The sequence below is a fragment of the Cynocephalus volans genome, chromosome 12 (genome assembly GCF_027409185.1).
Source record: "Cynocephalus volans isolate mCynVol1 chromosome 12, mCynVol1.pri, whole genome shotgun sequence".
In the NCBI taxonomy this organism is placed as follows: domain Eukaryota; kingdom Metazoa; phylum Chordata; class Mammalia; order Dermoptera; family Cynocephalidae; genus Cynocephalus; species Cynocephalus volans.
The window spans coordinates 22,323,532-22,340,114 of record NC_084471.1 but is presented as its reverse complement, the minus strand read 5'-3'; the positions used below and the strand labels follow the sequence as shown (position 1 = coordinate 22,340,114).

Here is a 16,583-nt window from a genome sequence, read left to right as displayed (position 1 = left end):
TTAATGATTTCCATTTAGTGTGTACTGAATTAAGTGTTCAATAAAGGTAGTTAACTGAATGAAATATTTTGTTAGTAGCTGGGAAAAAATTAGTAAGTACCTAAAACCAAGTTATCTGAACTGATAGTTACATTGGGAAAAGTGGTCGTGTAGATAATTGAGATAGAAACAGTCCCTTATAGCTACAGATTCTATGAGTTCGATGATTCCTACTTAATATGTCTCCAACCAAGCTGTAAGATGCTAGAGTTCTGGCAAAAGCAGATCAGGTTGGTGCTTCCCTACCTGTCTCAAATGCCCTTCAAGGCAACGTCACTAAACTGAGGGCCCATTAAAGTAAAAGGTAGGAATGACAACACGTTTGAAGTAGACTTGCCAAAATTAAAAAAACAAAAAACTTAAATCGTATAAAGCCTTTGTATCCAACTACCAATTAATGAGAAATACAGGGGACACAAGAACATGTTAAACAACTGGGATACGATTAGAGAAGTACAAAGTGGAAATCTATAAAATATATAACCGAGTTTCTTCACATACACATGCAAAAAACTATACAGTTAAAATAAAAAAGAGAGAGATGGAGGGGAAACCTATAGATTTAGTTGCAATGAATTATTTGATACCACTTCAGACCACCAAACTTAAAAACTAAAAACATATAAATGCTTATGAAAGGAATACGGAGAAAGGCATAGCTGACTAGTTGATCATAATAAAGAATCATTACTGATTTTTAAGGGTGATAATGGTATCGTGGTTATATTTTTAAGAATCCTTGTATTTTAGAGATACATACTAAAAATGACACAGTGTTTAAGATTTACTTAAAAGCAATCGGGAAGTGGTGGTGAAGGAGTGGGTGTGTTGAGATGAAACAAGATCAAATATAAACTGATTCTTGTTGGAGGCGAGTGATGGCTGTGTGACAGTTCAGTACACCATCATTCTCTAAACTTGGGGCCTGAATTAAATTAAAAGATACTAAAGAGCTACATCACCCAAATGCAACACAGGAGCCTTGATTATATCATGGATTAAAAACAAACAAAAAACCAGACAGACAACAGCTATAAAGGGCATTTAGAGGCAACTGGGGACATCTGAATACAAGCCGCCCATTAGATGGTATCATTTAATCAGTGTTGAAGTTTTGGGGGCTGCCAGTCAACATCGAGGAATAGACGGTCTCCAGTGTCACTCTTTCCCACAAATCAACCAATTTACAACTATAAAAAAGCAATAACAGCAAAGCTGGGGCTGCTAGAGCTCAGGGGAAGGCGAGGAGAATCCTACAGAGTGCATGAAGGTGGGAGAAGCCATGATGAGAGAAAGAAAAAACTGCTCTGACCATTTTGTTCTGCGGCCGCTTCCAGGCTGGAGCTGCTGAGCACACAGAGCAGGAGCCGGCAAAAGACGCAGCTCTGCCCTTCGGATGGAGTTGCTTGGAAGCGGCAGGGGAGAAGAGGGCCTTGGTGGCCTTCAGGACATCAAGACCACTAGTAGGGTTCCCTTGGACCCACACAGGAGCAAGGAGACACAACAACTGAAAAAATGAGCCACTCAGAGGCCAGTGAGACATTGCAAGGGACCAGTGCATGGCCCATCCCATGGGAAGTGCTTGCAGCATGGGCAGTAGGGGAAAAGGGCCCACCAGGGGAACACTGGGGTAGAGCAAGAACAGCTGATCTGCCTCCCAATCAGCATAGGACCACTCAGAGGAGACTGATCAGGAATACAGAATCACATGGGGTGCAGTTTGATGAAAAGACTCAGTCCCAGATCAGAGTGTCTACACAACCCAGGTGCACCAGGTCTCTGGAGTGCTGGAAGTACCTACAAAGTCAACCATTATCCTGAGCTGCACAAAAACCTTCTCTAGGGAAGCAGCAACAAAGCGGAAATTTAGTTCAACCACAGCTCAAGTACTGGTCTCAACAGGAAGTTCCCCCACTTTAGAAGTAAGCAACTGACAAAAAATTAGTTCCTGCCCAGGCACACCACCTGCCTGGGCCTCACGGCCTGCCTGGGCCCGAGGCATAGGCCAGGGGCCAGACCCCCCTCCCACATCCAGGCATACTGCCAGCACCTTGGGGGCCTCCTGGGGACCCAAGGCATGGATCTGGGGACCAGACTCCCCTCCCACAACCAAGCACACTGCCAGCACCAAGTAGCATGCCAAAAATATCACCTCCATATAGGTGATCCACCACAGCCACCACAATAACCATGGCTGCCACGAAAGCAGCTAGACACCACAACCACCATGCAGATGGTCTGCCAGCCACTGGAGTGCATTGACACAAGGAGACTCACCAGCAGAGACCAAAGAAAAGAAGAGGATGTCTCTCTCCACAAAGCTCATTCCAGAGTGACAGAAGCATCTACTCTACCATAATATTAGGGGACCTAAACACACCTCTCAGCATTGGACAGATCATCTAGGCAACATATCAACAGAGTAACCATTGCTCTTTCAGAAGGAAAGAAGAAATCTAGGGTAATTAGAGGGGGGAGGGGGAGAGATTGGAGAAAGGGCATAAAGAATAAGTACGGTTTGTAACAATATATATGCTAGTAACGTATCTCAACATTGAACCCCAAAAATATGTATAATCAATTATGATTCAATAAAAATTAAAAAACAAAAAAAGTTTTTGTATGTACGTTAATGGTCTGAGGATGAAGCCAACACAAGCTGGAGGACAGAAGGGCTGAGCGGGTCAAAGAAAAGCAAAGCCTGGACACTGCCTGTTCCAGAATCCGTGTGAAAGGGAAGCTGAAGTCAGTTAGAAGATGAGTTTTCCATGCCTGACTTGAAATGAGCCCTCACCTCACAAAAGTAAAACAAAACAAAATATGCAAACAAGAGTTAAAAATGATAAAATCTGTTTAGGTACACAGGAGGCAGCTGGGCCTGGCAAACACTGTGGAGAAGTCTGGCTTGCCATGTATCATTTTACTAAAGCCCTGTCCCTTTAAATTCCATGAAGATATCTATGGATTCTCACTTCCAAACCAGCACAAAGACATGAAAGTACATGCTACAACTAAAAACTACAAATTCACACGTTATTATTATAGACCGCTATTGACTGAGGCAGCACATCAGCAGAATGGGGAAAATTCTGTACCTCCATCACAATTGGTTCCTAAAAGCTAAAGCTATCTTAAAAAAAAATTAGAGCAGTGCATTCCAGGTAGAGGGAATAGCATGTACACAAAGCTGCAAACAGGTATTGAAATATACCCCTGTTCCCCATAAATATGAGCAAGTAATATGTGTCGATTAAAAAATTAATTTAAAAAAAGTTGTAGCTTATTGTTTGCTTGACTTCTAAGAAATATTTTGTAGGAAATCAAGTATTTTACTGGATTACTGAAGACACTAAATAGGCATTAAAGATATTTTTCTCGAGAGTTTCAAGATGGCAGCGGCTGCGGCAGCTGGCGCGGAGTAGCTGAGGTGGAAAAGGTGGCCACTGGGCCTCAGGCAGCCGGGAAACTTGTGGACCTTCCTCTGGCCATCTCTTAAGGGAGGACTGCTGCTGCTGGCCGGTCGTGGGGGCTCAACGCCACTTTGCCCCCGGCAGGAGAGGCTGCCTCATTTACCGGCAACAGCTTTGAAGTGTGGAGCAGGAAAAGAACTGATTCTTAGCTGCAAAAGTGAGTCTTGAAACAGGGAACACGGCGCCAGGGCTGCTGTGGATGCAGCCAGGATCCCGGAGGCTGGGGCCGCACTGAAGGCGGCCAGCTGCCCTATTCAGGATTCGAGGTTTCAGGCCGGCATTAAAGAAGATTCCTGGGAGCGCCCGAGCGGCGCCGCGACTGAACAGCCCGAGGCGGCAGCGCCGAGAACACGGAAGGCAACAAACCAGAGACAGAGCGAGCGCCCGACCTGGCACAGCACTGTGAGTGATCCCTGGCACAGCTCTGTTCGGGGAGTGAATGCCCACGCGGCTTCCGCCTGCACCACCAGGCCACTCACTGCCCCGGTGCTGCCTCCATTTTCCCAGGTGCGGGCAGCTCCGCCCTGCTCGGCCATCACTGAGCCCATTTGCTTGGCCTGGCACGGGGCTTTCCGGACCCTGCGGGCCGGCCTCCTCTCCCACTCCCTCCGCGGTTCTCTGGCAGGACTGGGGGTGTGGGGCGTCCCGACCAGTTTTGGGAGGGCTAGGAAGTACGGGCGGGCCGACTGTCACTCCACCACACCCTGGACTCCGCCCCGGTAAACTTCCTGTTACTGGGAGGCAGATACCATCTCTGCGACCACCAGTTTGGAAAAAAGCCTAACGAATTTCTGGTTGGGAATAGTGTGTGGTAGGAGAGTTCCCAGGTCCGCTTGAACCTGCCGGAGAGCAGGCTGCAGGTGGGCACTAGACTCGGTTTATACCGGGGGGATACAAAGGTGAACAAGACCCGAGAAAGATCTACACAGTGCTACAAAGGCACCCAGAGAGACCGGTCGTCTGTGCCTAGCAGAAACCTGGTAGACTTCCTGGGCGAGGCGGTGCTGAGCAGGGTCTTGAAGGCCCAGCTGATAGACGAGGGGTGCAGAAGACACGCCCCAGCCCAGCACAGTGTGCACAGAGGGGGGAGACGTGCGGCCAGGGAGGCGGAGTCTCGACAGAAACCACACACCCGGTGGGGTCGCCACTGCACGATCTAACAGCCTGGGCCAGAGCACACGGAACGGGGAGAAGTCCTGTACAGAAAGTGAAAGCTCAACAGAGATCACACACCCTGTGGTACGTGATCCACCAGCCCAGCAGAGTACAAGCTGACCAGAAAGGTGGATCCCCGGAGAAGCCCAAGACCCGAGGCAACCACACACACAAGACACTAGAGGCCAACTGAGCAGTCACGGCGGGAGCCATACCAAATTGGCAACCACAGCAACATCCTAGTTAGTCATTAGTCTCAAACCGGTGGACTGTGAAACCCCCTGCAACAATGAATAAACACCAAAAAAAAGACACCAGAAATACAAAAAATCAAGAAAGTACACCACCAAAAGTTAATAAATCTCATACTCTAGATCCTATAGAACAAGAAGCCCTTGAAATAACTGACAAGGAATTTCGAGTGATAATTCTAAGGAAACTGAATGAGATACAAGAAAACTCAGCTAGACATCATGATGAAATGAGGAAAAGTATACAGGATCTGAAAGAGGAAATATACAAGGAAATCAATGTCCTGAAAAAAAATGTAGCAGAACTTGCTGAACTGAAGAAGTTATTCAGCGAAATAAAAAACACAACGGAGAGTTTAACCAGCAGGCTTGTCGAAGTTGAAGAGAGAACCTCTGAACTTGAAGATGGGCTGTTTGAAATAACACAAGCAGACAAAAAGAAAGAAAAAAGAATCAAGGACATGGAAGAAAATCTGAGAGAGATATCAGACAACCTCAAGCGCTCAAATATCCGAGTCATGGGTATTCCAGAAGGGGAGGAAAATGGAGATTCCATTGAAAACATATTCAACAAAATAGTGGCAGAAAACTTCCCAGGTATAGGAAAAATCACAGATCTTCAGATCCAGGAAGCTCAACGATCTCCAAACGTATTCAACCCAAAAAGGCCTTCTCCAAGACATGTCATAGTCAAATTGGCAAAACTCAGAGACAAAGAGAGAATCTTAAAAGCTGTAAGAGAGAAGCGTCAAATCACCTATAAGGGAGCCCCAATCAGGTTAACATCAGACTTTTCATCACAAACCCTAAAAGCTAGAAAGGAATGGGATGATATTTTCAAAATACTAAAAGACAAAGATTGCCAGCCAAGAATACTCTACCCTGCAAGGCTATCCTTCCGAAATGAGGGGCAAATAGTATATTTCTCAGACAAACAAAAACTGCGGGAGTTCACTACCACAAGACCTCCCTTACAAGAAATCCTCAAGGGAGTACTGGGTTTGGTTCCTGAAAAATAACTACCACTGCCATAAAAACCTAAGAAAAATCTAAACCCGCTAGTACAATAAAAATGGCATTCATGAAGAGAAAACAAGCTAACAAAAACACTATCTACAACCTAAGGAACCAACAAACAAAGAAACCAAACAGTAAATCAGAAAGCAAGGAACAAAAGACACCTAAGACAACCAAACAACCAATAAAATGCTAGGAATAAATCAACACCTTTCAATAACAACTCTTAATGTTAAAGGCTTAAATTCCCCAATTAAACGACACAGACTGGCTGACTGGATCAAAAAGCAGGACCCAACTATATGCTGCCTACAAGAGACCCACCTCACCCATAAAGATTCACACAGACTAAGAGTGAAAGGATGGAAAAAGATTTACCATGCAAACAGAAAAGAAAAACGAGCTGGAGTGGCTATTCTTATATCTGACAAAATAGACTTTAAACTAAAAACCATAAAAAGAGACAATGAGGGACACTACTTAATGATAAAAGGACTGATCCATCAAGAAGACATAACAATCATAAATATGTACGCACCCAATGTTGGAGCAGCCAGATTTATAAAACAAACTCTATTAGACCTAAAGAAGGAAATAGACACTAATACCATAATAGCAGGGGACCTGAACACTCCACTGTCAATATTAGACAGATCATCTAGGCAAAGAATCAGTAGAGAAACACAAGATCTAAACAAGACTCTAGACCAATTGTAATTGGCAGATATCTACAGAACATTCCACCCAACAACCTCAGAATATTCATTCTTCTCATCAGCACATGGATCATTCTCCAGGATAGATCACATATTAGGTCACAAATCAAGTCTCAGTAAATTCAAAAAAATTGGAATTATCCCATGTATCTTCTCAGACCACAATGGATTAAAACTAGAAATTAATAACAAACAAAACTCTGGAAACTATACAAACACATGGAAATTAAACAGCATTCTACTTAATGACATATGGGTCCAAGAAGAAATCAAGCAGGAAATCAAAAAGTTTATTGAAACTAATGAAAACAATGATACATCATACCAAAACCTGTGGGATACTGCAAAAGCAGTATTGAGGGGAAAATTTATTGCATTAAATGCTCACTTCAGAAGAATGGAAAGATGGCAAGTGAACAACCTAACACTTCACCTTAAAGAACTAGAAAAACAAGAACAATCCAATCCTAAAGTTAGCAGACGGAAAGAAATCATTAAGATCAGAGCAGAACTGAATGAAATTGAAAACCAAAAAACAATTCAAAAGATCAACGAATCAAAAAGTTGGTTTTTTGAAAAGATAAATAAAATTGACAAACCATTAGCATGGCTAACAAAAAAAAGAAGAGAGAAGACTCAAATAACAAAAATTAGAAATGAAAAAGGCGATATTACAACTGATTCATCTGAAATACAAGGAATCATTCGAGACTACTATAAACAACTATACGCCAACAAATTTGAAAATCTGGAGGAAATGGATAAATTTCTGGACACACACAAGCTCCCAAAACTGAACCGTGAAGACGTAGAAAATCTGAACAGACCAATAACAATAAAGGAGATTGAAGCTGTTATCAGAAGGCTCCCAACAAAGAAAAGCCCAGGACCAGATGGATTCACAGCAGAATTTTACCAAACATTCAAAGAGGAATTGACACCGATTCTTTACAAACTATTCCAAAAGATTGAAACGGACGCAAATCTCCCAAACTCATTCTATGAAGCAAACATCATCCTGATACCAAAACCAGGTAAAGATATAACCAAAAAAGAAAACTACAGGCCAATATCCTTGATGAATATAGATGCAAAAATCCTCACTAAAATACTAGCAAACAGAATACAGCAACACATACGAAAAATTATTCATCACGATCAAGTGGGATTCATCCCAGGGATGCAAGGTTGGTTCAACATACGCAAATCAATAAATGTGATACACCATATTAATAAACTCAAACACAAGGACCATATGATCATCTCTATAGATGCTGAAAAAGCATTTGATAAAGTTCAGCACTCATTCATGACAAAGACCCTCTATAAGTTAGGTATAGAGGGAAAGTATCTCAACATAATTAAAGCCATATATGACAAACCCACTGCCAATATCATCCTGAATGGGGAAAAGCTGAAAGCTTTTCCTTTAAGAACAGGCACTAGACAAGGATGCCCACTCTCACCACTCCTATTCAACATAGTGTTGGAAGTACTAGCCAGAGCAATCAGAGAAGAGAAGGAAATAAAGGGCATCCAGATTGGAAAAGATGAAGTCAAACTGTCCTTGTTTGCAGATGACATGATCCTATATATCGAACAGCCTAAAACCTCTACAAAAAAACTGTTGGAATTGATAAATGATTTCAGCACAGTAGCAGGATACAAAATCAACACACAAAAATCAGTAGCATTTATTTTCTCCAATAGTGAACATGCAGAAGGAGAAATCAAGAAAGCCTGCCCATTTACAATAGCCACCAAAAAAATAAAATACTTAGGAATTGAGTTAACCAAGGAGGTGAAAAATCTCTATAATGAGAACTACAAACCACTGCTGAGAGAAATTAGAGAGGATACTAGAAGATGGAAAGATATTCCATGCTCTTGGATTGGAAGAATCAACATAGTGAAAATGTCCATACTACCCAAAGTGATATACAAATTCAATGGAATCCCCATCAAAATTCCAAAGACATTTTTCTCAGAAATGGAAAAAACTATTCAGACATTTATATGGAACAATAAAAGACCACGAATAGCCAAAGCAATGCTCAGCAAAAAAAATAAAGCTGGAGGCATAACACTACCTGACTTTAAGCTATACTACAAAGCTATAATAACCAAAACAGTATGGTACTGGCATAAAAACAGACACACTGACCAATGGAATAGAATAGAGAATCCAGAAATCAACCCACACACTTACTGCCATCTGATCTTTGACAAAGGCACCAAACCTATTCACTGGGGAAGGGACTGCCTCTTCAGCAAGTGGTGCTGGGATAACTGGATATTGATATGCAGGAGAATGAAACTAGATCCATACCTCTCACCGTATACTAAAATCAACTCAAAATGGATTAAGGATTTAAATATACACCCTGAGACAATAAAACTTCTTAAAGAAAACATAGGGGAAACACTTCAGGAAATAGGACTGGGCACAGACTTCATGAATACGACCCCAAAAGCACGGGCAACCAAAGGAAAAATAAACAAATGGGATTATATCAAACTAAAAAGCTTCTGCACAGCAAAAGAAACAATTAAAAGAGTTAAAAGACAACCAACAGAGTGGGAGAAAATATTTGCAAAATATACATCTGACAAAGGATTAATATCCAGAATATATAAGGAACTCAAACAACTTTACAAGAAGAAAACAAGCAACCCAATTAAAAAATGGGCAAAAGAGCTAAGTAGGCATTTCTCTAAGGAAGATATACAAATGGCCAACAGACATATGAAAAAATGCTCAACATCACTCAGCATCCGGGAAATGCAAATCAAAACCACATTGAGATACCATCTAACCCCAGTTAGGATGGCTAAAATCCAAAAGACTATGAACGATAAATGCTGGCGAGGCTGCGGAGAAAAAGGAACTCTCATTCATTGTTGGTGGGACTGCAAAATGGTGCAACCTCTATGGAAAATGGTATGGAGGTTCCTTAAACAATTGCAAATAGATCTACCATACGACCCAGCCATCCCACTGTTGGGAATATACCCAGAGGAATGGAAATCATCAAGTCGAAGGTATACCTGTTCCCCAATGTTCATCGCAGCACTCTTTACAATAGCCAAGAGTTGGAACCAGCCCAAATGCCCATCATCAGATGAGTGGATACGGAAAATGTGGTACATCTACACAATGGAATACTACTCAGCTATAAAAACGAATGAAATACTGCCATTTGCAACAACATGGATGGACCTTGAGAGAATTATATTAAGTGAAACAAGTCAGGCACAGAAAGAGAAATACCACATGTTCTCACTTATTGGAGGGAGCTAAAAATTAATATATAAATTCACACACACACATACACACATACACACACAAACCGGGGGGCGGGGAGGAAGAAGATATAACAACCACAATTATTTGAAGTTGATACAACAAACAAACAGAAAGAGGACATTGTTGGGGGGGAGGGGGGGGAGGGAGAAGGGAGGGAGGTTTTGGTGATGGGGAGCATTAATCAGCTACAATGTATATCGACAAAATAAAATTTTTTAAAAAAATAAATAAATAAATAAATAAATAAATAAATAAATAAATAAAAAAAAAAAAAAAAGATATTTTTCTCAAATTTCTAATCCCTCCCACACAAGAATGGGATTATAGAAAAAAAAAATCACAGCTTTAAAATGTCTAGAAATTTTACATCTCCTAATTTAAATGAGGTGTAACTGAGGACTTCTAAATGCATTTAAAAGACTCAAAAATGAAAAAATATTCTATTTTATATCCCCAAAGAAACTGATCAAACACCTATTTCCCACTATAGTTAAAAAAAAAAAGAAAACCTCAAAAATGCAGATTTTAACCAATTCTATCAAACCAGCCAAGGTGACAATTAGGGGCCAGCTGGAAATTTTCACATTTATGGTAGCATTTCTTATACCTCGAAAGCTAATGTGAACTTCACATTGAATTACGAAGATAAGTCTAACTACCAAAACAACTGCTTTGGAAGTGTCTTTTCAGAAATGCTGTGACAGCCCAGATGTCTCGGCCACCTCCCCACCCCCGATGCAGTCTGCCCCTTAGACTCACTGAACCTCTCATTTTGCCCAATTCTTAGGTATGTGGGCAAGCCCTTCTGCAAGGGGGACCCTACCTCTATTTGCAAATCATATCTCTCAGTCAACCCCCAGCTCAAACACCACCTCCACCATTAAGCTTTGCTGTTTGCTTTAAACAGAAATAAGTCACTCCCTTCTCTTTTGTTCTACTGCCTTTTATCCATGTTTACTTGCAAAAATCAGTACCTGGGGTTTTTTCTTATGTCATCCAACTGGCCAACCACATGAGAAACGTTGGTACGAATCATTTTAAAAGCGATTTCCTCTTCTCCCATGATTTCAAACCTAATTATCAAAAACATATTTAAAGAGTTTAAATACTTATGTGGAGATGAGACACAAAATTTCAACAGGGAAAACATTTCTTAAAAATGTTAGTGGACTTAACATCCACAGAATGACTTAATCTTTCAATGCTACTAAAGCAAGCAAATAATCTCACATAAATTTTAAAAGAATGCTTAATAGATAAAATATTGTAAAATTATGAAAATGCCAGACTTTTGTAATTATTCTTAAACTAAACAAAGAGAAAATGTATATGCTACTTACCTATATTTGTTTTTGTCCTTATATGCTTTGTGGATTTTGTCAGTTACTGATTTACAGTTGGTTACTAGACTTTTAGTGACTGGTGGCTGTGAGAAAATACAAGATCAGATGTTACATCAGGGCAGAGCCCCGGGAAGGGGTGGGGGACAAGTGAGCTACTCATCTCAGGTACAAAACTTAAGGGGACATCAAAACACTCAGTCATTAAGATGAATATTTTAATGCAATATTTTGAAAAATCAAATTGGCATATTACAACCAACTGGCTAGTCGCCTGTTTTTGTAAATAAAGTTTTATTTTAATCACACATTACTCCAAACTATCTATTAAACAGTCTCAATAAGGTAGTGCAATTTATTAATAAATTTCTAAAACAAAATATAATGAACTAGTCTATATGTTATAGCTCATAAGCTAACTTGTGATTCTTATAGTCTAATTAGAAAATGCTTTCTTGGGCCAGCCCCGTGGCACACTCGGGAGAGTGCGGTGCTTGGGAGCGCAGCGGCGCTCCCGCCGCGGGTTCGGATCCTATATAGGAATGGCCAGTGCGCTCACTGGCTGAGCGCAGTGCGGGCGACACCAAGCCAGGGGTTGCAATCCCCTTACTGGTCACAAAAAGACAAAAAAAAGAAAATGCTTTCTTTATCCTATGTGTAGTCACTGTTAATTATAATAATGAAGCCTACACCTTGGCTAAGAGTTCACTCAAGTGACATTAACTAATACTTGTGCTCTGACCAGTTTACTAGCATGAGCGTCAAGACTAAATTATTAGTTAGCAAAGCAGCCTCACTTACTTAATTCTTAGCTCTCAAAGGATATTTGCTGATTCTAAACCTCATGCCATAAATATGGCAAACACTAAAATATTATTCTGCTAGCAATTTAAGATGTACACATTTCAAAATAAAACTATAATCTCTGGGCCAGCCCGTGGTTCACTTGGGAGAGTGCGGTGCTGATAACACCAAGGCCATGGGTTCGGATCCCTACATAGGGATGGCCAGTTGGCTCACTTCAGAGGGCATGGTGCTGAAAACACCTAAAATCTCTCAATAATCTTTCATTGTAACTATCACAAAGCAAGAACAATAACTGTTTCTATGCATATATCATCTTTCCTTAGAAAAGAACACACCTCCTCAAGTTCCAAATAAGCACAGGGACTGATAACTGAAAAGTCTTACTAGAAAACCAAAGTTTGAAAAAGAAAGAAGGAAACTTTGGGAATCAGATTTTTAACTGATTTTATTACTCTTTTCTACAGTCACAAGTGTCTTATCTGCAGTCAATTATAAATTATTTATACAAATATTATCTTCTTATGATAGGGTTACATCTGGATAAATGATAAAAGATCACGATAAAATGAAAATATCGTTAAGTTGAAAATGCACTTAATACACCTAACCTATGAAACACCATAACTTAGTCGAGCCTACCTTAAATGTGCTCAGAGCACTTACATTAGCCTACAGTGGGCAAAATCATCTAACACAAGCCTATTTTATAAAAAAGTGTTGAGTATCTCAGGTAATTTATTGAATACTGTATTGAAAGTGAAAAATAGAATGGTTGTACGGGTATTCAAAGAAAGGTTTCTACTGAATGTCTATCCCCTTCACATCATCAGAAGGTTGAAAAATCATTATGCTGAACCATCATAAGTCAGGGACTGTCTGTATATGGCTTGAAGATTCGCAGGACGGGTGGCTAATTAGCTCAGTTGGTTAAAATGTAGTGCTGATAACACCAAGGTCAAAGGTTCAGATCCCAGTACTGGCCAGCCGCCAAAAAAAAAGATTTGCAAGATAGTAAATGTTTTTAAATAACATTTTTTTCTAATTATGAAAGCAAAAGCTATTCATTATAGAAAATAAGGAAAATACTAGTGTAAAAAAAGGATACTAAAAACTACCTGTGATTTAACCTATTGTCATTTCTGTTATCTTTTGGGATACATGTGTGTGTAAGGAGGGGGGGATTTGGGAGTTTTTGATAGTTCAAATCATACTATGTATATGATACTATTTTGCCCCCACCTAATTTTATTTGGTAAGCATTTCTCCACATTTTGGTAAAAATTAACTGTAAACCTCATGTTAAAGGCTGTATTATAGCAGACTTCTGGGAAGATGGTGGACTAGAGATGCCTAGAGAGCATTCCCCCAGCAGAAGAGCAAAACAGGCCCACCGCCATGGCAGTCACCAGAGCCACTGACCAGTCCCAGAACCATCACCCATCACAGAGCAGCTCCCAACAGAGCAGCAGTCCTGTGGGTGACCCGTCACTGCAGCCACAGACTCTGCAGGCACAACGGAGGTGGCTGCAACCACTGCTACCATTGCTGCTGCCATGAGTTAACCCCATTACTGCCAGAGACATTGCAGACATTATGGAGAAGGCTGCAACCGCCAATACCACTACCGCCCCCACAAAGTAACCCCGCTGCCACCAAGGACACTGCATATGAGAGGGAAGCAGCTGCAGCCACCGGCATCCCCACAAGGTAACCCTGCTAATGCCAAGGACACAGCCTAGGACACCACAGACATGAGGGAGGCAGTTGCAGCCACCAGCACCCCTGCTTCCCACATGAAGTAACCACATTGCCGCTGCAGACACTGCAGGTGCAAGGGAGGCAGTCGCAGCCGCCAGTGCCCCTGCCGCCTACATGAGGTAACACCGCTGCTGATGCAGACAAGGTAGCTGCACAAGCTGCCACTGTGGACGCTGCAGACAAATGGGTGGTTGCTGCAACCACCACTGCTGCAGTTGCCACCACCACCAGCACCACCAGGCAGCCACCATCATCATGGGAGCAGCCCAATGCCACAGGAGCCACTGGTGTCACTCAGGCATCATGCCAAAGCGACCTCCACAACAACTGCTGCTGCAAGGGTGGCTGTGCAGGCTGACCACCAACCACTTGACTGCACTGACACAAGGAGGGTCAGCAGCAGAGTCCAGGGAAGAAAAGCAATAGAAGAAGCAACTGCTATACCTGATAATCAGACATCAATGTAAAAATATTAGAAATACTAAAAAAAAAAAAAGAAAATATGAGTCTACCAAAGGAATATAATAATTCTCAAGTACCAGACCCTACAGAGCAGGAAACCCTTGAAATGACTGAAAAGGAATTCCAAGAAAAAATCTTAAGGAAAAACAATGAGACACAAGAAGACCCAGTTAGATGACACAATGAACTTAGCAAAACTATTTAGGATACGAAGGAGAAAATTTACAAAGAGATTAATTCTTTAAAAAAGAATGTAGCAGAACTTGTAGAACTGAAGGAGTCATTCAACAAAATAAAAAGCACAACTGAAAACTTAAGCAGCAGGCTACAGCAAGCAGAAGAAAGAATTTCTTGCAGTCTCTTCAAAATAACTCAGGCAGACAAAAAAAAGAATAATTTTAAAAAACTGAAGAAAATCTAAGAGAGACAGCAGACAACCTTAAGTGCACAAACATCCAAATCATGGATATTGCTGAATGTGGAGTATACTAACATTTATAAAGCAAATGTATTTCACAGGGCCAAGCTTCCAAAGCCATGCAATTTCAGGTATAACCTAACTTTTAAAATTTCACATAGTAATTTTAAGCTTGCAAAAGTCAGGAAACTTTCCCCAAGCTAAAGTCTCTGTTGTAGATAAAGAATTGTAACACAGCAAAATTGTTGGCTCAAGGACAGATGCCCTTGGAGCAGGTTAACCTAAAGTTACTTGATTGTTATGTAAACATACTGAGGAAACTGCTGTAGGAAAAGACGGTATTTGCTAAGAAGAAGCTTTTGTTGGTGGATCGACTTAACCTTTTGCAAATTGCATTATGGAATGTCACTTTGTTATTTTACTGATGTTACCAGCCTCTATTGTTAAACTATACTTAGCCATAACGCCATCTATGTTCCTTTTCTATAACTTTCTGGCCTGGAGAATAAATACTGAGACAGAACCCCAGTCCTGTGTTAACTTTCCAAGGAGGAATGCCTCCTCTCTCTTGAGGGTTCCTGGAAATTAACCCCTTCGGGGTTTCTCACTGCTCAGAAGAAATGGGCTTTGAGTAATCCTTTGCATCTCCATCACCCAGGGGGAGAGAGGTGTAACAAAGAGAGTGTAACAGCTGAAGGGAAGGAGAAAGGAAAAGGCATTGAAAACATACTCATCGAAATAATAGCAGAAAACTTTGCAGGTACAGGGAGAGAAAAGGACCTTCAGATTCAGGATGGTCAAAGATCCCCAAACAGATTCAAACCAAAAAGATCCTCTCCAGGACACATTAGGGTCAAACTGGCAAAATTCAAAGACAAAGAGAGTATCCTAAAAGCAGCAAGACAAAAGTGTCAAGTCACCTATAAGGGAGTCCCCATCATACTAACAGCAGACTTCTCAACAGAAACTCTACAGGCTAGAAGAGAATGGGATAATATATCCAAAATACTAAAAGTAAAAAAAACCTGCCAGCCAAGAATACTATAACCTCTGAGGCTATCCTTCAGAAATTAGGGAGAAATAGTGTATTTCCCAGACAAACAAAAACTACGAGAGTTCGGGGTTTTTCAAGATGGCGGCGGCTGGCGCGGAGTAGCTGAGGTGGAAAAGGTGGCCACTGGGACTCAGGCAGCCGGGAAACTTGTGGACCTTCCTCTTGCCATCTATTAAGGGAGGACCGCTGCTGCTGGCCGGTCGTGGGGGGTGACCGCCACTTTGTCCCCGGCAGGAGAGGCTGCCTCATTTACAGGCAACAGCTTTGAAGTGTGGAGCAGGAAAAGAACTGTTTCTTAGCTGCAAAAGCGAGTCTCAAAACAGGGAACACGGTGCCAGGGCTGCTGTGGATGCAGCCAGGATCCCGGAGGCCAGGGCCACGCTGAAGGCGGCCAGCTGCCCTATTCAGGATTCGAGGTTTCAGGCCGGCATTAAAGAAGATTCCTGGGAGTGCCTGAGCCGCGCCGCGACTGAACAGCCCAAGGCGGCAGCGGCCGAGAACTGGGAAGGCAACAAACCAGAGACAGAGTGAGCGCCCGACCTGGCACAGCACTGTGAGTGACCCCTGGCACAGCTCTGTTCGGGGGGTGGATGCCCACCCGGCCCCCGCCTGCACTACCAGGCCACTCACCGCCCCGGTGCTGCCTCCATTTTCCCAGGTGCGGGCAGCCCCTCCCAGCTCGGCCAACACTGAGCCCTCCCACTTGCTTGGCCTGGCGCGGGGCTTTCCGGAGCCTGCGGACCGGCCTCTCCTCCCACTCCCTCCACGGTTCTCTGGCGGGGCAGGTGG

The 16,583-nt window shown here is 42.1% G+C and overlaps 1 protein-coding gene across 1 annotated transcript in view; it reads right to left on the bottom strand.

Moving 5' to 3' along the window:
• Nucleotides 1-16,583, bottom strand: part of GNPTAB (N-acetylglucosamine-1-phosphate transferase subunits alpha and beta) — a 95,453-nt gene that overhangs the window by 9,241 nt on the left and 69,629 nt on the right. Inside the window, exons 17-18 of the mRNA XM_063075651.1 lie at nt 11,296-11,381; nt 10,930-11,028 (exon numbers count right to left, since the gene is read on the bottom strand). Coding sequence (XP_062931721.1) covers nt 10,930-11,028; nt 11,296-11,381 — 185 coding nt within the window. The remainder of the gene's footprint in view (nt 1-10,929; nt 11,029-11,295; nt 11,382-16,583) is intronic.